We start from the raw sequence: 25,784 nt of genomic DNA, 5'->3' as shown, positions 1-25,784 counted from the left end.
AGGGTCAGATTGCAGGGTTCAGCATAGCTGAACCTGCGATCTGTCCCTGTGTCACTCAGTCACCTCCCCCCACACATCAGTAAGCACCAGGCATACATTAACCCCTCCCTCTCCAATAAAGTTAACCCCTTCCCTGCCAGTGAATTTTTTACAGTAACAGTGCATATGTATAGCACTGATTACTGTAGTAATGTCACTGGTACCCCCAAAAGTGTCAAAAATGTCAGTCAAGGGTCCGATCTGTCCGCCGCAATGTCGCAGTCCCGCAAAAAAAATCGCAGATCGCCGCCATTACTCGTTAAAAAAAAAACAACAAAAATGACAGTTAGTAAACGCAATAACTTTTGCGCAAACCAATCAAAATCTGCTTTAGGTAGCAGAAAACAAATTGGCCAAAAATTTAAAAAAATTTAGATTTTTAAATTTTTTTGGGGGGGAATTTCATATAAAAAAATGTGAAAAATATTGGTATTTTTTTAAAATTTATGCTCTTTTTTTGTTTATAGCACAAAAAGTAAAAATCGCACAGGTGATCAAATACCACCAAAAGAAAGCTCTGTTTGTGGGGAAAAAAAGACGTAAATTTCGTTTGGGTACGGCGTCGCACGACCGCGCAATTGTCAGTTAAAGTCACACAGTGCCGAATCGCAAAAAGTGGCCTGGATGTAAGACAGCAAAATCCTCCGGTGGTAAAGTGGTTAAAAACTGGAAAAATATTCGGGAACCATCGTCTTCTAGGAAGAAATGTGGTCGGAAAAAAAATCCTGATTGATCATGATCGGCGATCACTTAAATGTTTGATGAAATCAAAAATATATAAAAATATATAATATATAATATATATATATATATATATATATATATATATATACACACACACACACAGTATGTGATCCTGTAATTCTGTGATCCTTTAATTCCGTGATTCTGTAATTCCGTGATCCTGTAATTCCGTGATCCTGTAATTTGGTGATCCTGTAATTCCGTGATCCTGTAATTCCGTGATCCTGTAATTCTGTGATCCTGTAATTCTGTGATCCTGTAATTCCGTGAACCTGTAATTCCATGAACCTGTAATTCCGTGATCCTGTAATTCCATGAACCTGTAATTCCGTGATCCTGTAATTCCATGAACCTGTAATTCCGTGATCCTGTAATTTCGTTATCCTATCCTGTAATTCTGTGATCCTGTAATTCAGTGATCCTGTAATTCTGTGATCCTGTAAATTCCGTGAACCTATAATTCTGTGATCCCGTAATTCTGTGATCCTGTAATTCCGGGTAGGGGGTGCAAATGTGATTTTACACAGCAGAAGCCAATCGGCGAGTACTGCGGATTCAATGTCTGCCGGCACCCACTGATCATCCTGCAGAGAAGCAGAACAGTGTTCTGCCAATGTAAACAAAGCAGATTGCCATTATGCCAGTAGGGAAGGCATTGGCCCTGTGTCTCTGCAAAGCAGGGACATGGATCCATGCCTTCCCCCACAGTACAAACACTGGTTAGGCACACAGTTAACCCTTTGATTTCCCCAATGTTTGTCCCCTTCCCAGTCAGTGTCATTAGTACAGTGACAGTGCATGTTTTTAGCACTGATCACAGAATTAGTGTCACTGGTTCCCCAAAAAGTGTCAGTTAGTGTCCGAATTTTCACCGCAATATCACAGTCGCTGCCATTACTAGTAAACAATAAATAAATAAAAAATCCATGAATATATCCCATAGTTTGTAGACACACCACTAAATAATGAAGAAATTCGATTTTTTTCAGTTTTTTATTGGATATGTTTTATAGCAGAAAGTAAAAAAAAATTGTTTTTTTTTTAAATTGGTCTTTTTAAAAAAAGCAAAAGGTCACCAAATACCACCAGAAGAAAGCTTGATTTGTAGAAAAAAAGGACATAAATGATATTTGGGTGCAGCGTTGCACGACCGCGCCATTGTCAGTTAAAATATTGCAGTGCCGTATCGTGAAAACAAATTGCCTGGTTATGAAGGGGGGTAAATCTTCTGAAGCTGAGGTGGGTTATTAAAAAAATATTTTAGTAACACTTTAATATAATGAATGTGACTTCAGTACTCCTTTAACCACTTGCCGACCACCTAATGACTATTTACTGCGGCACTCAGCCGCTTACAGGCAAAGTGACATAGGGGTACATCACTCTCCCATGAGCCTGTAGGGGGCGCGCCCCCGCTCGTTCCCCGGGGAGCAAGTGCGTGTGACCGCCAGCTCCGATGGCCGCCACTCGCGATCTCCCGCAGTAGCGGGAGAAAGACAGACGGCTGATGTAAACACAGCCGTCTGTCATTCTCACTAAAGTAATCACAGAGGCTATGCGATCCTGCTATATAGGATCGTATGTCTCTGTGATTACATCACAAGCCATGCCCCCCATAGTTAGAATCACACCCCTAGGGACACACTTAACCCCTTGATCACCAGTAAAGTTAACCCCTTCCCTGCCAGTGTCATTATTACAGTGAAAGTGCATATTTTTAGCCCTAATTACTGTAGTAATGTCACTGGTACCCCCAAAAGTGTAAAAAAATGTCAGTCAGGGGTCCGATCTGTCCGCCGCAAAGTCGCAGTCCGGCAAAAAAAAAAAATCACAATTCGCCGTCAATACTAGTTAAAAAAGAAAATGACATAAATCTTTCCCGTAGTTAGTAAACGCAATAACTTTTGCCCAAACCAATCAAAATACGCTTATTGCGATTTTTATTTACCAAACATAGGTAGCAGAAAACAAATTGGCCTAAAATGTTAAAAAATTTGTATTTTTACATTTTTTTTTGAGAATTTCATTAAAAAAAATGTGAAAAATATTGTTATTTTTTAAAAATTGTCGCTCTTTTTTTGTTTATAGCGCAAAAAATAAAAATCGCACAGGTGATCAAATACCACCAAAAGAAAGCTCTGTTTGTGGGAAAAAAAAGGACATAAATTTTATTTGGGTACAGCGTCACATGACCACGCAATTGTTCGTTAAAATCATGCAGTGCAGAATCACAAAATAGGGCCTGGTCTTTGAGCAGCCAAATCCTCCGGGGCTAAAGTGGTTAACTTTAAATATCTAAAGTCACCTTTACCCAGGTAATGTAACTAAGCTGTACCATGATCTGGGAGAACGTCCATAAACGGTTCTTATTGCATTTTTTGAGGAGGCCGAGATATGACTCAGACTTTGAACTCACACTGACAAGATAATATACTGATCGGGGTGAATACACTGTAAGCCATGTATTTGGTGTGAAGAAAAAATTCAAATAACACCAAGCTGATATCTTAATACAACAAACATAAAAAAGCTGCCAGCGCAACAGAGGACAATCTATAAATACAGTGGAACAATAAATGCAGCACTAATATTGGTGTTTATAACAAACAGTAAATCATAAAGGATGCATATAAATGACCCCTATAACACACATTGAATGTTCACCACTTGCCTACTGAGCACCTAAACCCCCCTCCTGCCCAGGCCAATTCTCAGCTTTAGGCGCTGTCGCACTTTGAAATAGCGCGGTCATGCAACACTGTACCCAAAAGACATTTTTATCATTTTTTTTTTTCAATTGGCTCGGCAGTGGGGAAGCCAATGCGCGGGTCAGGTGGCTCCTATTGCCGCCTGACACCCGCGATCGCTCCCCGCTGAGCGAGTCCTTCTCCCTGGGATGATCATAGAGATCATGTGATCCTGCTATATAGGATTACAGGTCTCTATGGTCATCTATGAAGCCACGCCCCCCACAGTTAGAATCACTCCCTTTTAATTTAACCCCTTGATCACCCTATACTGTAAACCCCTTCCCTGCCAGTGTTATTATTACAGTAACTGTGCATATTTATAGCACTGATTAGTGTAGTAATGTCACTGGTCCCCCAAAAAGTGTCAAAAATGTCAGTTAGGGGTCCGATCTGTGTGCCGCAATGTCGCAGTCCCGCAAAAAATCGAAGATCGCCGCCATTACTAGTAAAAAAAATAAAAATTACATAAATCTTTTCCCTAGTTTGTAGACGCAATAACTTTTGCGCAAACCAATAAAATACGCTTATTGCGATTTTTTTTTTTTTTTACCAAAAATATGTAGCAGAAAACAAATTGACCTAAAATGTTAAAAAAATTGTATTTTTACATTTTTTTTTGGGGAGTGTTATATATCAGAATGTAAAAAATTATTGTTTTTTTTCTCAGAATTGTCGCTCTTTTTTTGTTTATAGTGCAAAAAATAAAAAAACGCACAGGTGATCAAATACCACCAAAAGAAAGCTCTGTCACAGAGCACTGCCCCAGGGGGGAGGGGACTTACCTGAATCTGGGGGACTCTTCACTAGGAAGAGGAGTCTTATCTTCTGAGAGAGACCGCCCACTTCTCCTCACACATCCAGTCCTGTGATTGGCTGAGTAGACCGGTCTCTCCCCTCCCTTCCCAGATGTTATATCACCTCCCAGCTCCTCTCTTTTGATTGGCTGAGAATACCGGTTACTAACCTCACAGCAATCCCCTCAGGTTTTCCAACCTCTAATATCCTCTCCTATGATTAGCTGAGTGTATCTTACCTCACAGCTGTGTGCTGCCATGTTCCCAGCTCTCCTCTTGTGCTTGCCTGAGGTAAGTCTGTCCTCTCCTCACAGCTGTTACCTCAGGTTTTCCCGCCTCCCAGCTTCTCTCTTGTGATTGGATGAGGTGAACTGCCACTCACCTCACAGCTGTTACCTCAGATGTTCCAGCATCTGAGCTTTTCGCCTGTGATTGGGTGAGGTGACCTGCCACTCACCTCACAGCTGTTACCTCAGGTGTTCCCGCCTCCGAGCTTCTCTCCTGTGATTGGCTGAGGTGATCTGCCACTCACCTCACAGCTGTTACCTCAGATATTCCCACCTCCCTGATGCTCTCCTGATAGGTGAGCCTGTCACTCACTTCATAGCAGTTACCTCAGGTTTTCCTGCCTTCCAGTTCCTCTCCTGTAATTGGCTGAGGTGACCTGCCCCTCACCTCACAGCTGTTACCTCAGATGTTCCAGCATCTGAGCTTCTCTCCTGTGATTGGCTGAGATGACCTGCCACTCACCTCACAGCTGTTACCTCAGGTTTTCCCGCCTCTGAGCTCCTTTTCTGTGATTGGCTGAGGTGACCTGCCACTCACCTTACAGCTGTTACCTCAGGTGTTTACGCCTCCGAGCTTCTCTCCTGTGATTGGCTGAGGTGACCTACCACTCACTTCACAGCTGTTACCTCAGATATTCCTGCCTCTCCCAGATGCTCTCCTGTAATTGGCTGGAAAGCCTGTCACTCACTTCATAGCAGTTGCCTCAGGTTTTCCCACCTTCCAGTTCCTTTCCTGTGATTGGCTGAGAAAATCCTCTCACCCCTCAGGCTCCCCTCCCAGACATGAGACACCCATATAATCCTATGAGGAGATGTCTGCTGACCAACCCCTCCCCCCTCTATACAGATAGAAGTGTGAGTGACATCACTGCGTTCTGTGTGAGGTGACTTCTCTATCATCTTTATTCTTCTATTCATGTTTAATATTGGGGGAGGGGAGGAAGTTATATTGTAATGTCAGCTCAGATTTAAAGAATTATTAAAGTAGAACTGAATGCATTTTTGTTCGTTTTGGATAGAGTAATGGAGGGTTATAACTTTTTTTCTTTTTGACATCTGTGTCCCCCATTGGGGAAATTTCTCTTCACTTCCTGTCCCATAACTAAAACAGGAAGTGAGAGAAAATCCCTCCAAAATGAGGGAATCCCGGAGTGTCCCCACTGAGAGATTTCCCCTCTATTACTGTTCTGGTGACAATCCAGAGGAGAGGTGATGGGATAGATTTTTGCTGTCTGTATCCCCTCTAAGGCCCCTTTCACACTGCGACCTAGACTGGATTTTGAAGCAATGCCGATGTCTATGGACTTCATTAACCACTTTAGCCCCAGAGGATTTGGCTGCTCAAAGACCAGGCCCTATTTTGGGATTCGGTGCTGCGTGAGTTTAACGGACAATTGCGCGGTCGTACGACGCTGTACCCAAATTAAATTAACGTCCTTTTTTTCCCACAAACAGAACTTTCTTTTGATGGTATTTGATCACCTGTGCAATTTTAATTTTTTTGCGATATTAATAAAAAAATGAGCGTCAATTTTGAAAAAATAACAATATTTTTCAAATTTTTTTATATGAAATCCCCCCCCCCAAAAAAAATGTAAAAATCAAATTTTTTTTAACATTTTAGGCCAATTTGTTTTCTGCTACATATTGGTATAAAAAAAAATCGCAATAAACGTTTTTTGATTGGTTTGCGCAAAAGTTATCGCAGCTACTAACTACGGGAAATATTTGTCATTTTTATTGTTTTTTTTTTAACTAGTAATGGCGGCGATCTGCTTTTTTTTTTTTTGTGGGACTGCGACATTGCGGCGGACAGATCGGACTCTTGACTGACATTTCTGACACTTTTGGGGGTACCAGTGACATTACTACTGTAATCAGTGCTATAAATATGCACTGTTACTGTAAAAATGACACTGGCAGGGAAGGGGTTAACCCTGTCGGTGATCAAGGGGTTAAATGTGACCCTAGGGGAGTGATTCTAACTGTTGGGGGGCGTGGCTTGTGAAATGACCATAGAGACCTGTGATCCTATATAGAAGGATCACAGGCACTCTGTGATCATTCCAGAGAGAAGAAGGGTCAGATGGGTTTACATCAGCTGACCGTCCTTTTCTCTCAGCCGGGAACGATCGCGGGTGTCAGGCGGCAATCGGAGCCACCGAACCTATGCATCTGGTTCCCCGCTGCCGAGTGGGGGCGGGAGCATGCCAGCGGCGGCGCGCGCTCGCCCAGTAGCTGCCTGCATGCGATCGATGTAGGTCTACGTCGGTTCACGCAGAAGGGCGGCACTGCCGCAGTAAAAAGGCGGTGGGCGGTCTGGAAGCGGTTAACCACTTGACCTCTGAAAAATTCATATCTCCCCCCCCCCCCCCCCTTCACAACTGGGACTTTTTTTTTTTGCGATACTGCGTTACTTTAACTGACAATTGCGTGGTTGTGCAACACTGTACCCAAACAAAATCTACCCACAAATTGAGCTTTCTTCTGGTGGTATTTGATCACCTGTGCAGTTTTTATTTTGTGCGCTATAAAAAAAAAAGAGCGATTAAAAAATAATAAAAAAAAACAAACAATATTATTTACTTTCTGCTATAAAACATATCAAATAAAAAAAAACAAAGTAGAAAAAAATCACATTTCTTCATAAATTTTGGCCAATATGTATTCTGCTACATACATGTTTTTGGTAAAAAAAAAAACAATCCCAATATGTGTATCTTGATTGTTTTGCGCAAAAGTTATTGAGTGCACAAAGTAGGGGATACACTGTATCACACAAAAGTGAGTACACCCCTCACATTTTTGTAAATATTTTATTCTATCTTTTCATGTGACAACACTGAAGAAATGACACTTTGCTACAATGTAAAGTAGTGAGTGTACAGCTTGTATAACAGTGTAAATTTGCTGTCCCCTCAAAATAACCCAACACACAGCCATTAATGTCCAAACCGCTGGCAACAAAAGTCAGTACACCCCTAAGTGACAATGTCCAAATTAGGCCCAAAGTGTCAATATTTTGTGTGGCCACCATTATTTTCCAGCACTGCCTTAACCCTCTTGGGCATGGAGTTCACCAGAGCTTCACAGGTTGTCACTGGAGTCCTCTTCCCCTCCTCCATGATGACATCACAGAGCTGGTGGATGTTAGAGACCTTGCGCTCCTCCACCTTCCATTTGAGGATATCTACGTATATAGCGGTATATCTATGTTATACGGTCGGCAAGCTGTTAATATGAATTTAACCACTTCTGGACCGGAAGGATTTGCCCCCTTAATGACCAGGCCATTTTTTGCGATTCGGCACTGCGTTAATTTAACAGACAATTGCGCAGTCATGCGATGCTGTACCTAAATAAAATTGATGTCCTTTTTTTCCCCACAAATAGAGCTTTCTTTTGGTGGTATTTCATCATCTGTGCGAAAAATGGACAGGCGGACTCAATCAGTCCGATCGTGTGAAAGGGGCCTAACTAGCCCATAATATCTCCTTCCTCTTCTACTCTTAGCTACTTTTGTCTTTTTTGGATCCAATGTAAACATTTTGTTACTTTGTTTTCTGTAGCTTTGCAGCAACATTGTCTGGAAACATTGTTTAGAAAACAGCCTGTAGGTTTAGCCCCCGTTCACACTGGGGCGACGTCACTTCGCCGGGCGACCTCACAGGTCGCGGCGCGCTGCTCGCCCCGCGACCTCGGAGCAGCCGGCACGGACTTCACAACATTGAAGTCTATGCAGGTCGCTCCGGGTCGCCCCAAAGAAGCTCCGGACCCTTTTTCTAAGTCGGAGCGACTTGTGTCGCTCCTATTAGAACGGGTCCATAGCTTCTGTATGGCGGGCGACCTGTCAGGCGACCAGGTCGCCTGACAGGTCGCCCCAGTGTGAATGGGGGCTTAGTTTACAAGTGCTTTTGGTTACATTCAAACTAGGTGTAGAGTTGAATTTTTACTGCTCCTTTCAGCTGGCAGCTGGAAAGGGTTGTAAATTTGTTGTGACCTCAATGCTTTGGTTCATGGCATGTAAAATTGCCCCCCCCCCGTCATGTTTAGCAGGCACTACATTCTCTGAATGTGACCCGTATATGTGAATAGGGCCGTGCCACAATGGCAAGCCTACCCTTTTCCCTGAAAATAAGACCTAGCGTGATTTTCAGGGATGGCTGCAATATAAGCCCTACCCCGAAAATAAGCCCTACTAAAATCCTTGATCTCAGCCCCCCCCTCTGCAGTATTAGGAGAGCGAAAGTAGAGCTCCGGATGGTCACGTGAGCGCCCAGCGGCGCTGTAAGTAAGGTATTTTCCACAATAAAGTTAGAAAAGGAGACACACTGTACATTACATAATCTTTTTACAAAATCGATTACATATTTTTACAATGACTTTATCCAAGGTTTATTTTTGGGATTACAGAATGTCCTAATGCTGACTCCTGAGCTGACAGGGAGAGAGGGGGAGAGAACTTTTTTAAAATTTTATTATTTTATTCCAGGTTTTTTAGAACATAAAGAGGGCTAAATGAAACAACACAAGCACTGTGCTGTCTACCATGCTTTAACCGCTTGCCGACCGCCGCAAGTACATATACTGCGGCGGTCAGCCCCGTGCAGGCAAAGTGACGTACCGGTACGTCACTCGCCTGCGAGCCAATAGGGGGCGCTCGCTCACTGGGATCCCCGCGCGTGTGACCGGCGGACCCGATGTCCGCCAGTCACTCGCGATCGTCGGTTACAGAGGGAGAAAGGCAGGTGGCTAATGTAAACAAACCCGCCTGTCATTCTTCCCTGTGTAACAGCAGAGATCATACGGTCCTGCTTTGTAGGACTGTAGATCTCTGCTGTTACATGAAAAGTCACGCCCCTTTACAGTTAGGAGCATGCCCCTAGGGACACACTTAACCCCTCTTTCTCCAATAAAGTTAACCCCTTCCCTGCCAGTGTCATTTTTACAGTAACAGTGCATATGTATAGCACTGATTACTGTAGTAATGTCACTGGTACCCCCAAAAGTGTCAAAAATGTCAGTCAAGGGTCCGATCTGTCCGTCGCAATGTCGCAGTCCTGCAAAAAAAATTGCAGATCGCCGCCATTACTCATAAAAAAAAATGACAAAAATCTTTCCCTTAGTTAGTAAACGCAATAACTTTTGCCCAAACCAATCAAAATACGCTTATTGCAATTTTTTTTACCAAACATATGTAGCAGAAAACAAATTGGCCTAAAATGTTAAAAAAAAATTGATTTTAAGATTTTTTTTGGGGAATTTCATGTGAAAAAATTTGAAAAATATTGTTATTTTTGCAAAATTGTCGCTCTTTTTGTGTTTATAGCGCATGATCAAAAAATCGCACAGGTGATCAAATACCACCAAAAGAAAGCTCTGTTTGTCTGTTTGTAGGAAAAAAAGAACGTCAATTTCATGGGTACAGCGTCGCACGACCGCGTAATTGTCCGTTAAAGTCACGCAGTGCCGAATCGCAAAATAGGCCCTGGTCAGGAAGGGAGTAAAATCTTCCGGGGCTTAAGTGGTTAAAGTATCAGGATATTAATTTATTTTAGGGTTACAATCCCTTTAAGATCGTCTTTTTACATACCGTAAATAAATAAGACATCCCCTGAAAATAAGCCCATTGAACTTAACATTGCAGATGATTGGAAATATGATGATTGTATCCAGTGTCTTGGTGTACGCAACAAACGGATTTCTGCTCCAACTGAACTGATCACAATTCAGAAATGAAAAGGTCTTACCCGTGGAAATCACCTGGTATGTATCAATAAATCTTTTTAACTTATATTTATATTATCCCTACAGAGAAATCCAGTGCCATCTTAAGAGCATTAAAGGGCCCCGGGCAATGCAGTGCACTGGGGCCCCGCCTACACAATCACCCATGAGAATAAAAATGCAAATTATCGATAAGGCGATATGTATTGGTACAGCAGTGCCAGGCTAATGACAGCTTCTAAGTTAGGAAGCTGGGTCCAGTGAACACACACACAGACGGGAGTCAGACTCAACTGTCCTGTGTGCCTCTGTTCCCGTGGAGGCGGACAGGCATTCCTGCAGTTCTGGGCTCCCCCTCCATGGCCCAAGTGGCCTGACAGCAGTGCGGGGCCAACGGGCACCTGCCACTTGCTAAGTTCAGCGGTGGAATGCACACGGGAATCAGGACTAATGCTTGGCTGGGGCTGGGTTGCTAGGCAGATGGGGCCCCCCGGGCAACTGCCCAGCATGCGCATTTAGTAAGATGACACTGGAGAAATCCAAAGAGCCTAGTAAATAATTTACAAAAATTTACTAAAAATACATAGTCAAATGTATTTTAAGAACAATATTTTTTAGAAAGCTTAGAGCTGAAGCTTAGTATTTTTTTTTTTTTTTGAGGGGGGGGGGGTGTACAGCACCAAACACATTAGTTACAGTATATGTAATGGTAAGCTTCCCATTTACCAGCAGGCTGCTGCTTCTTGTAAAAATCCTCCCTGCAGTGTTTCCTTCCTAGCCACCAAATATCTTCCAACCCTGTGAGATTTAAAAGCCGCACTGCTTGCCCACCCCCTTCTGCCTTCCCCACCATTCACAAAACTCCTATAACTACACTCCCACAATGCATTGTGTTCAGTGAATGGGCAGTGGAGATCCTGGGCTCCAGTCACCAAAGAAGATTGCATGCTGTCATGTACTAGATGGCAGCAAAGTGTTCTGAGTTCAGTTTATTGATAGGATAGAGAGCTGAAGAATCTCACGTGTTCCAAGATATTATTTGTTCATTCAGCAGACTGTGAGCTGAGGGGATTTCCTGCTGGCACAGACTTCACACTGGCACTGCTGATGATGACTTCGGACAGGAGGCTCTGGGGGCCGTAGATAGGACCACCCCACTGCTTGGACAGCTTCTCCACATGGACTGTAACAGAGTCCTCTCCAGTAACTGGGGCTTGGATAGATGCTGTGTGCTCTTGTGTTCACTGCTGGTGGCCCACACACCAGACTTATCAAATGAGGACCCAGTACTGGGGACTGCTCACTTGCCCAGTCACTGCTGTCCCATCAGGCAGAATCTCTCTGAGCACAGGAAGCTGGGCGGAGCTGGCATTTATACTCCCTGGGCGTGTCCAGGAACTCAGGGGATGCTGGGAGCCCAGAGGATCGTGAGGAGTTGAGTTAAAGGGACTTGCACCTGCATCTGGATAAAGGGGCACACCACTACACTTGCACTTTATGAATTATTGGAATCAACATTTTATTTATTAACACTATTTATTCACTTAGCACTTATCACTTTTTGATTCGGTGCCTCATATTCTTATTATTTTTACATGCAAAAATTAAGTAGTGGTCCAGGCTGTTGTAAAGAAGCTGGTGGCCGCCGCATCCTTAACAACCGATTAGTCATCAGCTGTCAGCAGGGTTCAATTAAAAAAAAAAAACAGTGTGGGATCCCCCAATGCATACCAGGCTCTTCAAGCCTGGTATGGCTTTTCAGGGGAACCCCATGCCAAAATGTAAAAAAAAAAATGGTGTGGATTCCCCCCAAAATCCAAACCAGGTCCTTATCTGAGCATGCAGCCCGACAGGTCAGGAAAGGGAAAGGATGAACAAGCGCCCCCCCTCCTCCTGAACCATTCCAGGCCACATGCCCTCAACATGGGAACATGGGAGGGTGCTTTGGGGCAGGGGGGCTCAGCGCCCCCCAAAGCACCTTGTCCCCATGTTGATGGGGAGAAGGGCCTCTTCCCCACAACCCTGGCCAGTGGTTGTGGGGGTCTGCTGGCAGGGGGCTTATTGGAATCTGGAAGACCTCTTGTTAAAGCCCTCAGATCCAGGCCCACCCATGTGAATGAGTAGGGTTACATAGTACCCCTACTCATTCACCCCACAAAAATGTGTAGTGTAAAAAAGACAATAGACAGTATTTAACAAGTCTTTTTATTTTAAAAATAAATGTCCCACATTGTAGATCCATCATCAGTCACGACAACAACCACCAACATCGCCAACCCGAAAAAAGAGGGAAAAAAAAGATCAGCTCTTACCCGTTGTTAAGGATGCGGCTTCCGCCCACTCCTTGACAACTATGATGTTTAGTGGCTGTTAAGGACATGGGTGGCCGCCCGCACCTCAACAACTACGATATCCTAATGTTAATAAATACGTTGGCTAGTGCCAGGTGTTGAAAAACGCATGTTTTCAGTACCAAAATACCGCAAGACTTCATAAAATAACTGAGCGGTATTTTTGACCGCATTTTTTATGGGGAACAATACAGCTTTGTGAATGGCGCCCCATATCTTTATATTCATTTATTTATTTTATTTTAGATACATATATTGTATGCAAGTGTTATCAGTGTAAGGTTGTAGTAATCTGATCAATCTGGATTAATTAAGTTAAACTCGATGTTTACATAAGGGGACTGAATTACCACTCTGGTACAGGATTTTCACTGAAAACTTAGGCTGTAGGTTTCTACTCCTTTCTCATTAAAGCTGAGCTCCAGGCTGTAACTTACTCTCCCCACATGAGGACGGGGATTGTCATGCACCAGGAGCACCCCGGGACCCACTGCACCAGCGTAGGGTCTGACAATGGGTCCAAGGATTTTATCCCCATACTTAATGGCAGTCAGGGTCCCATTGTCTAGCCTGTAGAGGTCTATGCATCCCTCCATGGATATGCCTCCCCAGACTATCACTGACCCACCACCAAACCAGTCATGCTGAACAATGTTACAGGCAGCATAACGTTCTCCACGGCTTCTCCAGACCCTTTCACGTCTGTCACATGTGCTTAGGGTGAACCTGCTCTCATCTGTGAAAAGCACATGACGCCAGTGGCGGACCTGCCAATTCTGGTGTACAATGGCAAATGCCAATCAAGCTCCACGGTGCCGGGCAGTGAGCACAGGGTCCACTGGAGGACATCGGGCCCTCAGTCCACCCTCATGAAGTCTGTTTCTTATTGTTTGCTCAGAGACATTCACACCAGTGGCCTGCTGGAGGTCATTTTGTAGGGCTCTGGCAGGGCTCATCCTGTTCCTCCTTGCACAAAGGAGCAGATACCGGTCCTGCTGATGTGTTAAGAACCTTCTATGGCCCTGTCCAGCTCTCCTAGAGTAACTGCCTGTTCCCTGAAATCTCCTCCATGCCCTTGAGACTGTGCTGGGAGACACAGCAAACCTTCTGGCAATGGCACATATTAATGTGCCATCCTGGAAGATTTGGACTGCCTGTGAAACCTCTATCGGGTCCAGGTATGGCCTCATGCTACCAGTAGTGACACTGACCCCAGCCAAATGCAAAACTAGTGAAAAGCAGTCAGAAATTATGAGTAGGGGAAAAAAAAGTCAGTGGCCTCCACCTCTAAACCATTTCTGTTTTGGGGGGTTGTTTCATTGTTGCCCATCTAGTGCACCTGTTAATTTCATTAATGCCAAAGCAGCTGAAACTGATTGACAACCCCCTCTGATACTTAACTGACCAGATCAATATCCTAGGAGTTTAATTGACTTGATGCTATACTCTGACTCATAAGTGTTCCTTGAATTTTTGTTGAGCAATTGAGATATATAATTGTTTTTTTTCCCCCTCAATGATAAATTAAGTTCTGAGGTACACCCACAATCCTGTAAATTTGTTTTCTTTGTTTCTGTAGAGGACATCCGGACGTTCCTCCATCAGCTGTCTTCATATGACGACCCATCACTGAGGAGGATACACGAGTATTACAGAGATGACCTGATCTACATCCTGGAGAACATGGACACTGGGGTCCTCCTGAGAGAGCTAAAATCTCGGAATGTTTTAAGCACAGATGTAAGACAAAAACATTTTGAAATAAACTGCAATATATGTCTATGTCAGTGCAAACTACGTATTAATACATTTGCTGCTGAAGTTTTGTGCAAATCTTAAAGCGTAACTCCACTTTTGTTGAGAAAAAAACATTCCCCTCTGGGTGATCTCTGTACATTGCAGGGATTTTACCAAACTTTGTTGCAGATTCCTACCTTTCGTTATTCTGAAGAAATCATTGTTTGTTCCTCTGTGCTGAGTGGGTCTAATGGGAGTGGTTTCATAATTATCTATCAGCTGTGGCAGCTGCAGGGCTCTAATGAGGAAATCTGCTGGGCCTGCATCCCTTTAGACGTGTTCCTATTGGAAGTATCTCACCAAAAATTACACTTTTGTTGCAGGGGATGCCAGAAAACGGACTTGTATCTCAGTGCAGACTTCTGGGAAACGCACACGAAGGTCATCATACATTGCCCAGAACTGGCCACGCTGTCGCCAATTAGCGATAACAGGATGGACCCAGTATTGTCGATCCCTCGCTTCCTCCTTTTCCTCCAGCATCAGAAGTGCAACTGATGCACAAAACAGAAATCTGTATTTGTCGGCCATTTTAACCACTTGCCGACCGCTTAATGAGGATTTACTGCGGCAGTCTGCCCCTGCTGGGCAAAGCGACGTAGACCTACGTCGCTCGCCCACGAGCCTGTAGGGGGCGAGCGCGCACCGCCGGCGGCGCGCTCCCGCCCCCGTTCGTTGCCTGGGGACCAAGCGAGTGACCGCGGCTCCAATGTCCGCCGGCCACTCGCGATCTCCCGCAGGAGAGGTAGAAAGACAGACGGCTGATGTAAACATTCTCCCTGAAGTAATCACAGAGGCTATGCGATCCTGCTATGCAGGATCATATGTCTCTGTGATTACATCACAAGCCACGCCCCCCCACAGTTAGAATCACACCCTAGGGACACACTTAACCCCTTGATCATCAGTAATGTTAACCCCTTCCCTGCCAGTGTCATTTTTACAGTGACAGTGCATATGTATAGCACTGATTACTGTAGCAATGTCACTGGTACCCCCAAAAGTCTAAAAAATGTCAGTTAGGGGTCCGATTTGTCCGCCGCAATGTCACAGTCCCGCAAAAAAATTGCAGATCGCCGCCATTACTAGTAAAAAACAAAAACAATAAAAATGACATAAATCTTTCCCTTTGTTAGTAAACGCAATAACTTTTGCGCAAACCAATCAAAATACGCTGTTTGTGATTTTTTTTACCAAACATATGTAGCATAAAACAAATTGGCCTAAAATGTTAAAAAATTTGGATTTTTACATTTTTTTGGGGGGGGAATTTCATATAAAAAAATGTGAAAAATATTGTTATTTTTGCAAAATTGACGCTCTTTTTTTGTTTATAGCGCATGATCAAAAAATCGCACAGGTGATCAAATACCACCAAAAGAAAGCTCTGTTTGTGGGAAAAAAAAGGACATCAAATTAGTTTAGGTACAGCGTCACACGACTGTGCAATTGTCCGTTAAAGTCATGCAGTGCCGAATCGCAAAATAGGCCTTGGTCAGGAAGGGGGTAAAATCTTCCGGGGCTTAAGTGGTTAAAATCGCACAGGTGATCAAATACCACCAAAAGAAAGCTCTGTTTGTGGGCAAAAAAAGGACGTCAATTTCATTTGGGTACATGGTCGCACGACCACGCAATTGTCCGTTAAAGTAACGCAGTGCTGAATCGCAAAATAGGGCCTGGTCATTGAGCAGCCAAATCCTCCGGGGCTAAAGTGGTTAACTTCTGATCAACTTTGTTTTTTAAAAGAAAACCATATTTGTGTTTCAGGCCCTCCTGGCAAAGGAAAAGCATATGAGCAGGGCTGCCTTCTCTAACACCTTGTTACAAGAAATTGAGTGTCGGGGAAGGAAAGCTGTGATTGGGCTCTGGGAATGTCTCTATGCGCTACAGAAAACTCGTCCTCATCCTAATTTATTGGCGGTTCTGGAGGAGATCAGACAGAAAGGTAACAGGACTTTGTTTGCAATAACGACTGTGACAATCCTGGGGCACAGTGGTGGCATTATGGGTGAAGGGAGGAATCACATTGTACAGCGGGAGGGGGGGGGGGACATGGGCATCTAAGACACAGGAATCTCAGGTAACAAAGATTCTACTGGAGGTGTAGCTATTCAAGACAGTGAAGCTCCAAGCCATGGATAGGACAGGGGAGTATTGATCTTTTTGTGGGTGAAACTTGTTTTAACGTTTTGTAGCTTTGTGTCCAATTTATCAAAGCACATTGGTATTGTTTACCTGGGTAATATGTCAATTTCATCATTGATCAAACATTTTTTTATTCACCCAACATATCAAAACTATCTGGTTTTATTACATGCAGATTGTTTAGACATCTTTCACATTCATCATTTTGTGGGTCTGTTTTGAAGAATGTGATCAGGAAAAAGCTTTTATTTATTCTTTTCCTATAGGTGAGGGTCTGGTGGATCAGATTCTGCTGGATGAACTTGGACACTCACTGATACCAGAGCTGAGAGGTAATTTAATGTAGTCAGAGTTGAGGTTATGTTTTCCCTAAGACTAGGTTCACACTTGTGCAGGTCAGGAACACTCACTAAATTGCACTTCTTCCTGGCCCACTGACAAAACCTGCTGCTTTTTTGCAGACTCGTGGGGTTGGCTTTAATTCATAGGGGCACCCCGATGTATCAGAAAATGCAGGACATTTTCACACTTGTCAAATCACTTTGTTGCTGTGGCGCAATCTAAAAAAAAGTTATATATTTTTTCCCTGCATTTCTACAGGTAGGGCAGCCCATTAAATTGAATGGCAGAACGCCATGCTAATGTACCGTATATACTCGAGTATAAGCCGAGGCACCTAATTTTACCACAAAAAAACTGGGTAAACTTATTGACTCGAGCATAAGCCTAGGGTGGGAAATGCAGCAGCTACAGGACCCAACTGGACCACCACAAGACCCAAAACAAGGGCTGCGGGCATGATGCAGGGGCTGCGGACATGGTACAGAAGATGCAGGGCTGTGGGCATGATACAGGAGATGGTACAGGCATGGTACAGGAGATGGTGCAGGTATGGCACAGGAGATGGTGCAGGCATGGTACAGGAGATGGTGCAGGCATGGTACAGGAGATGGTTCAGGCATGGCACAGGAGATGGTTCAGGCATGGCACAGGAGATGGTACAGGAGATGGTTCAGGCATGGCACTGGAGATGGTACAGGCATGGCACAGGAGATGGTACAGGAGATGGTTCAGGCATGGCACTGGAGATGGTACAGGCATTGTACAGGAGATGGTACAGGCATGGCACAAGAGATGGTTCAGGCATGGCACAGGAGATGGTTCAGGCATGGCACAGGAGATGGTTCAGGCATGGCACAGGAGATGGTACAGGAGATGGTACAGGCATGGCACATGAGATGGTTCAGGCATTGCACAGAAGATGGTACAGGCTGTACCGGATGCCTGCAGCACTGCATCTCCTGAGGAATTGCAGAGGCTGCAAAGGAGTCTCACTTACCCTCTGCCTTACATTTAAAAATGTCGCCGCCTGGCGCCAACACGTCACTGCGCATGCACCGTCTGCCCGGGAATAGCCTAGCGTGTACGGGCTTTCCCGAGCGGCGACGGCGCATGCGCACTGACCAGGGAGAAAGTAAGTGAGACCGTGACTGGAGTATAAGCCGAGTGGGGCTTTTTCAGCATAAAAAAATAAATGCTGAAAAAGTCAGCTTATACTCGAGTACAGTATATACGGTAAATTCAGACTTTGCCCTTGACATTATACAATTTACATAAGAAAAGGGCTTAAACAATATCTTGAGATATCTAAACCCAATACAAATGTGTAATCTATTGCAGCTTACCAGTCCTTAGGCATTGTGGTTGTATTAATTTTCTTTCCTCGGGCCATTCAGCAGGTATAGAAAATATCTATTGATCTTGCAAATAATGAAGGGTCCTTGTAACTTATGTGAACTGAAAATAAAGCATAAAGGATGTTATATCTGTTTTGTAAACTACTAATCTCATCAATCCACCATGCAATGGGGAAGAATAAAGGCAGACAGGCTTGAAGGCCAGCCTGTGTCACCACCTTGGCTTTCTCCATAGAAATGAGTGTAAACATGTAGGGACAGGTGTTATTTGCAGGATCACCAGCTACAAATGTAGCAGGTTTTCCTGGCATTGGGCCAGAGATGGGTCTGCCATTGTTACCGGTAACACTCCCAGGCAGCACATTTGAGCTGTAACCCCAGGTGTGAGAACTGAGACAATGACAATTCCGGCATCTTTGGTTTGTTTGTTTTATTGTATTTAGGGGATGGGAGAAAGGAATGAGTGGGATACTCCTCTGGCTCAACCAGTGGCGTACCAATGGGGGGGGGGGGGCGGCCCACCCCAGGTGCCACACACTGGGGGTTGTCAGCCGGTGTCCTGCCCGGGGTGTTCTGACAGGTCCCGTATCGCAGTGTGAAGGCAGCTGCAGTGGCAGCTCCTTCAGTGCGCGCTGCTAGCGGGGGGCGGAGCCGCGACGGGAATAAGGGGGTGGGGCCGCGGTGGGAAGAAGGGGCGGGGCCTCGGTGGGAAGAAGGGGCGGAGCCTCGTCAGGAAGAAGGTGAGTGCATGCCAATTGCCCAAGTGTGTGTCCTGGATAGGAGGGGGTGGGGAAGCTGCATATAGAGGAATTCATCTTTCCCTATTCTTCCTGCAGCTGCTGAATAATTGATTCTCCTCCTCTCCCTCCTGCAGGAAGAATAGGGAAAGATCAATTCATCTATATGCAGCTGCCCCATCCCCCTCCTATACAACTTATTTTGCTGGCCCCCCAGTGCTCTTAACCCCCCCCCCACCCCCCCCAGTGCTCCTAATCCCCCCAGTGCTCTTAACCCCCTCTCAGTGCTATATTAACCACCCCCCCAGTGCTCTTAGCCCCCCCCCCCCAGTGCACTAGACTCCCCCTGTTCTTTAGCCCCCCCCCCCCGAATGCTCTTCAGCTCCCCACAGTACTTTTCATCTCCCTCCCCCCTATGCTCCCTGTCCCCCCCCCCAGTGCTCTCCACCCCCCTGGTTTTCCCTTCCCAAGTTCTAAATACCTTAATCCTTCTCCCTAATCAGCGGTCACATTACCGCTCGTCGCTCTCTTCCTCCAATGTATAAACTACAGAGGGAGGTCTTGTGACCGCCCGGCAGACGTTAGAGGGAGATCTCCGCCCATGTCTCTGTAGTACATACAGTATATCGGAGAAAGAGAGCGACAGGCGGTCACATGACCACTGATCGGGGAGAAGGATTAAGGTATTTAGAAGATGAATTTTACAAAACAGCATACAGTCTATACTACATGTTATCCTAGCAGAGGGACTGGCAGTGATTGGGAGCACTGCCTCAACAACCCCTTTATATCATAGTATGCCTGCATAGCATGCCTTTATTAAAGTGTCCAAATTCCCGGAGTTCGGCTTTTAAGTATGTAAGTCTGTATACCACTTTCATCAATGAGCTAAAATGATATATACATTTCCAAAGATCTATGCTCAGAATATGGCACAAAGTTTTGCTTGGACAAACCATTACATTGTTATTTTTTACTTTAACTTGAGTCATAAAATATTTCCATTATATTCCCAGATATTCAGGAAAAGCACAAACAACATCTGATGGAGAAGACTGAGACTCTAGTGGAACATAGACCCCCAGGAACTACCCTGGAACCACAAAGCTTCCTCATCAATGAGCGTTATGTTAAGCTGATTGTAGTCTCCACTGATCAGTTCAGGGAGCGTCCCCAGAATGAGCTAATACAGACCGGGGTAAAACATGAGGAATGCTTGAAGAAAACACAGACTGGACTGGAACACATTTCCCCCAACAGACTGTTCCGATGGAACCACCAGTCACATTGTGTACCACATGCAGTAATGGTGAGCGGAGTGCCAGGAATAGGGAAGACCACACTGATGCAGAAGTTTGTCTATGACTGGGTGACCGGAGAACTCTACCAGAGATTTGCTTTTGTCTTCTTCTTCAGATTCCGGGACCTTAATAGACTGGGAGAGGTCAGCTTGGAGGAGATGATTCTTCATCAATATCCTTATCTGGAGAGTCAGACTGGAGATATTTTACAAGATCCAGAGAGACTTCTGTTTATATTTGATGGATTAGATGAAAGTATTCACCAAATTAATTACAGATCAAGTAAACTGTCTAATCCAAAACAGAGAACACATTTTGGTGAGATTGTGGTCAGCTTGGTGAGGCAGAGTCTTCTTAAGGGTTGCTCTGTACTGATAACCAGCCGTCCAACCAGACTGGCATCAGTTGATACCGGTGTTTTCCAGAGAATAGCTGAGATTATGGGATTTCTCAGTGAAGACAGACAGATCTTCTTTAATAATTTCTTTGGAAATGAGGAATTGTCAGAGAAGGCTTTTCATTATGTGCAGGAGAATGACACGCTGTACACTTTCTGTTATATCCCATCATACTGCTGGATCATCTGTACAGTGTTATCAATGTGCTTCAGAGCCCAACCAACAATCACTGATCAGCTGATGACATCATTACCCAAAACAGTGACACAACTCTTTGTGACTTTTGTCTCCAACATTCTCGCCAATCACAGCCAGAATAAAGATGGTGGTCACACTGCCCGGGAACTGCTGACATCTATTGGGTGGATGGCAGAACATGGAGTCATGAATCACATGATTGTATTTGATGAGCGTCATCTGGAGTCATTCAGTGTGAGAAATGATAATCATCTCTTTTCATCTTTCATGATGGAATCTGGTCAGCCTCCTGATGTGGATTACACCTTCTTACATCTCACTCTTCAGGAGTTTTTTGCTGCTTTATTTCATTTTATTAACTATAATGCTGACAGATTACAGGAAACACTTGATGATGCTGAATCTTACAAAGATGGCCGTGCTGAAATATTCCTCCGTTTCCTCTGCGGTCTCTCAGACTCTTCTACTAGATCCATGTTAAAGTCTCATGTGGGAGAATTGTCTACTCAGGCTGCCAGACATGTCATCACCTGGATCCAGAAGAAAATTCCAGAACAAAGACCTAACAAATCTATAACGGGCAATAGAGACCTTCTTAATGTATTCTACTATCTGTATGAGAGCAGGAATAAGGCTCTGGTGTCACAATGTATCGGATCAAACAAAGTTGACTTTTCTGATGTCCCCCTCAGCCCTCTGGACTGCTCTGTGCTGTCTTTTATCCTTCAATCCTGCAGAGAGACAGAAGAAGTAAATCTAATTTCATGTAATATTCAGTGTGAAGGATTGAGGAAATTTATACCAGCTCTACACAACATCAAGAGTTTGAGGTAAAGATAAACTATAAATACCATTTCTGTTAAATTGGAATTACAACTTCTCCAGATAAATGACTGATTATCGGATTACTTGTTTTCTATATGTGGAGTTTTTATGTATTTATGTGAATACATTAGATAGGAGCACACAATGATCAGATGAGTAGAGGCAGCAGAATCTGACCTATGGGATGTCTGTCAGATAGTAGTGACAGGATTGGTCCAATGTCTGTGGGGTCTCGGCTCCGACCTTACAGAGCTACAAGGAGGTTGAAGCGGGTTCTGCTTTTGCTTGAATGTGAATTGCATTGGACTCAGTAAGATATAAGTAAAGCTGAACTTCAGCCTTCCCTCAAGTCTTACACAGTGGTACAGGCAAGTGGTAGAGAAACACAGAAACCCAGTGATTACATTACGGGGTCTAAAGTAAGGTACATAATGAAAAGGGAAAGGTTTTATTTAAAAATGTCATTCAAAATTTGAAGGGGAGAGGGCCAAGAAAAGCAAATTATAAGCAGATTAAACTTCAGCTTAAGCCTCGGTTCACATTTATGCGATGCGGGAAGGCTGCAAATCCGCAGCCTGTTCCCGCATCGCACACGCACCCCCGGCAGTTCACACTGCCATATGCGATACGCTGGGGGTGTCAATGTAATGTTAACGACACCCCCAGTTTGATCGCATATCGCAGTGCGATTGTGCAGCTCGCACAGGATCGGATCGCACAAGTGTGAACCGCTGTGCGATCCGATCCTGATGCGGCTGCCAAAAAGGGTCCCTGTGCGTGTTTGGTGCGGCTGCGGTGCGAATTTAGCCATACAAACTGTTTGCTTGGAAATCTCGGATTCTGTGTGCTGTTACCACCGATGGCCAAAAAACGTCTAGACCAACGTAAATGAAAGGTGAGTCAGTACGTGACCTGTCAGCTGGCAAATCTGACATTTCCTGTTACTGATATTTCCCTCTAAGTTTTTGGCATTGGACACAATTGTGCTCCAACAATCCAAAAGCCTGCAGCTTTGATGGCACCCTCTGTGAATTGTCTATCTTAGTGCTTACCCCTTTCGTGGTAGTGCCGTATGAGCATGGTGGAGAGATGATGGTGACAAGGTATAATAAGAGGATTCTGCTCTTTCTCTCCCAACTTAGCTTTACTTAAATATTTATCAACCCTTAGCATCTTATGACTGTCAATAAATGCGTTCAGGTTGGCAATGGGACTGTTTTTTGGAATGTCATGCTTGCCACAGATACATTTATTTTCTGTGCAAAAGACGTTCTGTTGTTCACTGCTTAATATGATCAGATCACTTTCAGCAATGTCCTTTGCAGAAAAAGGTTGTTGGCTTAAGCGCCAGCCTTGACAGTCAGAATCATTTGACTGTGACAGCAGTGAGCAATATGGACTAACCTTGCAATAATACAAACCTTGTCCACTTGGAGAAACGTTCAAAGCATTGACAACCCAAGATAAATCTTTGCTCACATCTGGTGACAGGAGTCTTAACTTCAGGACAAATCTCTGGATCAGGGGTCTTCAAACAATGGCCCTTCAGTTGTTCAGGAACTACAATTCCCATCATGCCTAGCCATCTCTTTGAATGTCAGCGTTTTACAATGCCTCATGGGATGTGTAGTTCCGCAAACGCTGGAGGGCCCTAGTTTGAGGATCCCTGCTCTGGATCGTTGTCATAATCAGAAGACTAATGACCTCAGCTGTAGTTTTTTTTCTGTATAATACAATAGGCATTCAGGTCCCAAGAAGAATTTGTGAAGACATTTGCAGACACTGGCATGGTGGCATGATCTGCAGGATTAAACTCTGATTCTATTTATTTATACACCAGGGCCTTAAGGACTATTCACCACCAGTTGCCCCACCCAACCCCTACCTTGCCTTGCCCCTATTTCCACCTCTAAACACGCCCTCATAAATTATCTGCTGAAATTACACTGTTAAATGTTTTATGCATAATTAAGTTACTAAAATAAATATTAACAACAACTTTATCAATGCCCATCAGTGCAGCCTGTCAATGCTCATCAGTGGCCATGACTACAGCCTATCAGTGCCTATAAGTAAAGCCTATCAGTGCCCATCAGTGCAGCCTCATCAGTGCCCATCAATGCAGCCTGATCAGTGCTGATCAATGCAGCCTCACAGGTGTTCATCAGCACAGCCTCATCGGTGCCCATCAACGCAGCCTCACCAGTGCCTATCATTGCAGCCTCACCACTGCCCATTAATGCAGCCTCACCAGTGCCCATCAATACAGCCTCACCACTGCCCATTAGTGCAGCCTGATCAGTGCAGGGGATCAGAGAGAGGAAAGGAAGAGGAGAGCAGACCGGATCATGACACAGAGTGGGGATCGCCGATGTTACAGCTTTGATTTGAATTGGCCGGCACTCGCAGTCACACAAAGTTCCACCTCCAGGACCAGCTCCTTTCATAGGCATCACACGTCCCGGCATTGGACCAGTGTGCGGTCTATCAAAGAAGCTGATAAATTATCTGATGAAATGACACTGTTAAATGTTTTAGGCGGAATTAAGTTACACAAATAAATATTAACAACAACTTTATCAATGCCCATCAGTGCAGCCAGTGCCCATCAATGCAGCCTATCGATACTCATCAGTGCCCATGAATACAGCCGATCAGTGCCCACCAGTGCCCATGAATGCTGCCTCACCAGTGCCCATCAATGCTCATCGATGCAGCCTCACCAGTGCTCTTTAATGCCCATCGATGCAGCGTAAACAGTGCCTATCAGTGCAGCCTGAACAGTGCCCATCAATGCAGCCTCACCAGTGCCCATCAGCGCAGCCTGATCAGTGCAGGGGATTAGAGAGAGGAAAGGTAGAGGAGAGCCGACTGGATCATCACACAGAATCGGGATTGCTGCTGTCACAGTTTTGATTTCAAATGTCCGGTGCCACACAAAGTCCCCCCTTCAGGACCGGCTCCTTTGATAGACGTCACACCTTTCGGAATTGGACCAGTGTGCTTTCCATCAAAGAAGCTGGTCCAGGAGGCAGAACTTTGTGTGACTATGAGCGTCAGATGATTCAAATGAAAACTGTCACAGCGGGCGATCCCCGCTCTGTGTGATGATCCGGCCGGCTCTCCTCTCTCTTCCCCTGGACGATCGCTGGGAGAACAGCTCCAATTCAACCACAGCTGCAGGCAGCGCTCAACTCCCCGGAGGCAGCCCCCCCCCCCCCCACTCGCCTTCAAGCTTTTTCCACTTGCCAAATGCGAGTGGAAATTTTGAGGGCTGTTCTACATGGTTGCTGACATAGACATAGAAGCATTTTTTCTGATTGTATATGTAGCCCAAAACAATTTTGCAGTCAGTGTAGAATTTAATGTCATCTATCTGAATGTCTAGCTCATGCAGTATATAATCTGCAATTTCTACGGCTAGCATAGTCGCACAAAGTTCAGGCCTGGGAATTTTGTGCCTGAGCAAATAGAAGTCCTACATGGGTTTGATTGAGAGATTATCTTACCTTGTGTAGCACTACCCCTGCAAGGGCTGCTTATTATTGTATGTTCCTCTGTGCAGCCTTGACCCTGTGAACTTTCCAGCCCCTCTGACACTCTAGGTTTGGACATAATGTGTAGATCTGTAAATGAGACACCGACATAATACAAATATATAATTCAGCTAGGGCTTGAAAAAGGAGCGCGCTCTTGTTTTCCATTGCAGTTTGCATGCTCCGAAATGTGTTGTCAGCATGCCGGAAGATCCCAGATGGCAACATTGCGGCTCACAGTGCGGTCCAGGCCTCGGATCCAGCCTCTTATGTCGCTTCCTGCCGCACAGGAACCGGACGCCAGCGGAGACTAGCGAGTACAGCCGACCCACAGATAGTGGCCCAATGCTGTTCTAGGACACCAGGCAACCCCTAAACTGCCCTGAAACTGCTTTCATCTTACCTACATGTATGTTTTTTATGAACTTTGTTTAATACATTTCACAGTCTTTACTCAA

General features: G+C 44.7%; 2 protein-coding genes across 2 annotated transcripts in view; one reads left to right on the top strand and one right to left on the bottom strand.

Annotated features, from left to right (window-relative positions):
• LOC309543141 (uncharacterized protein) overlaps positions 1-25,784 on the bottom strand; it is a gene marked incomplete at its 3' end in the record, with an annotated part of 1,180,881 nt that overhangs the window by 567,396 nt on the left and 587,701 nt on the right. The window lies entirely within an intron of this gene.
• The window catches only part of LOC309543144 (NACHT, LRR and PYD domains-containing protein 12-like), a 46,889-nt gene continuing 35,381 nt past the window's right edge, over positions 14,277-25,784 (top strand). Inside the window, exons 1-4 of the mRNA XM_082242525.1 lie at positions 14,277-14,432; positions 16,257-16,434; positions 16,901-16,966; positions 20,085-21,795. Of these exons, the coding sequence (XP_082098651.1) occupies positions 14,376-14,432; positions 16,257-16,434; positions 16,901-16,966; positions 20,085-21,795 (2,012 nt within the window). The 5' untranslated portion in view covers positions 14,277-14,375. The remainder of the gene's footprint in view (positions 14,433-16,256; positions 16,435-16,900; positions 16,967-20,084; positions 21,796-25,784) is intronic.

This window comes from Pelophylax lessonae, assembly GCF_965119305.1.
Source record: "Pelophylax lessonae genome assembly, chromosome: 13".
Lineage (NCBI taxonomy): Eukaryota > Metazoa > Chordata > Amphibia > Anura > Ranidae > Pelophylax > Pelophylax lessonae.
This window is presented reverse-complemented; position numbering and strand designations above follow the sequence as displayed.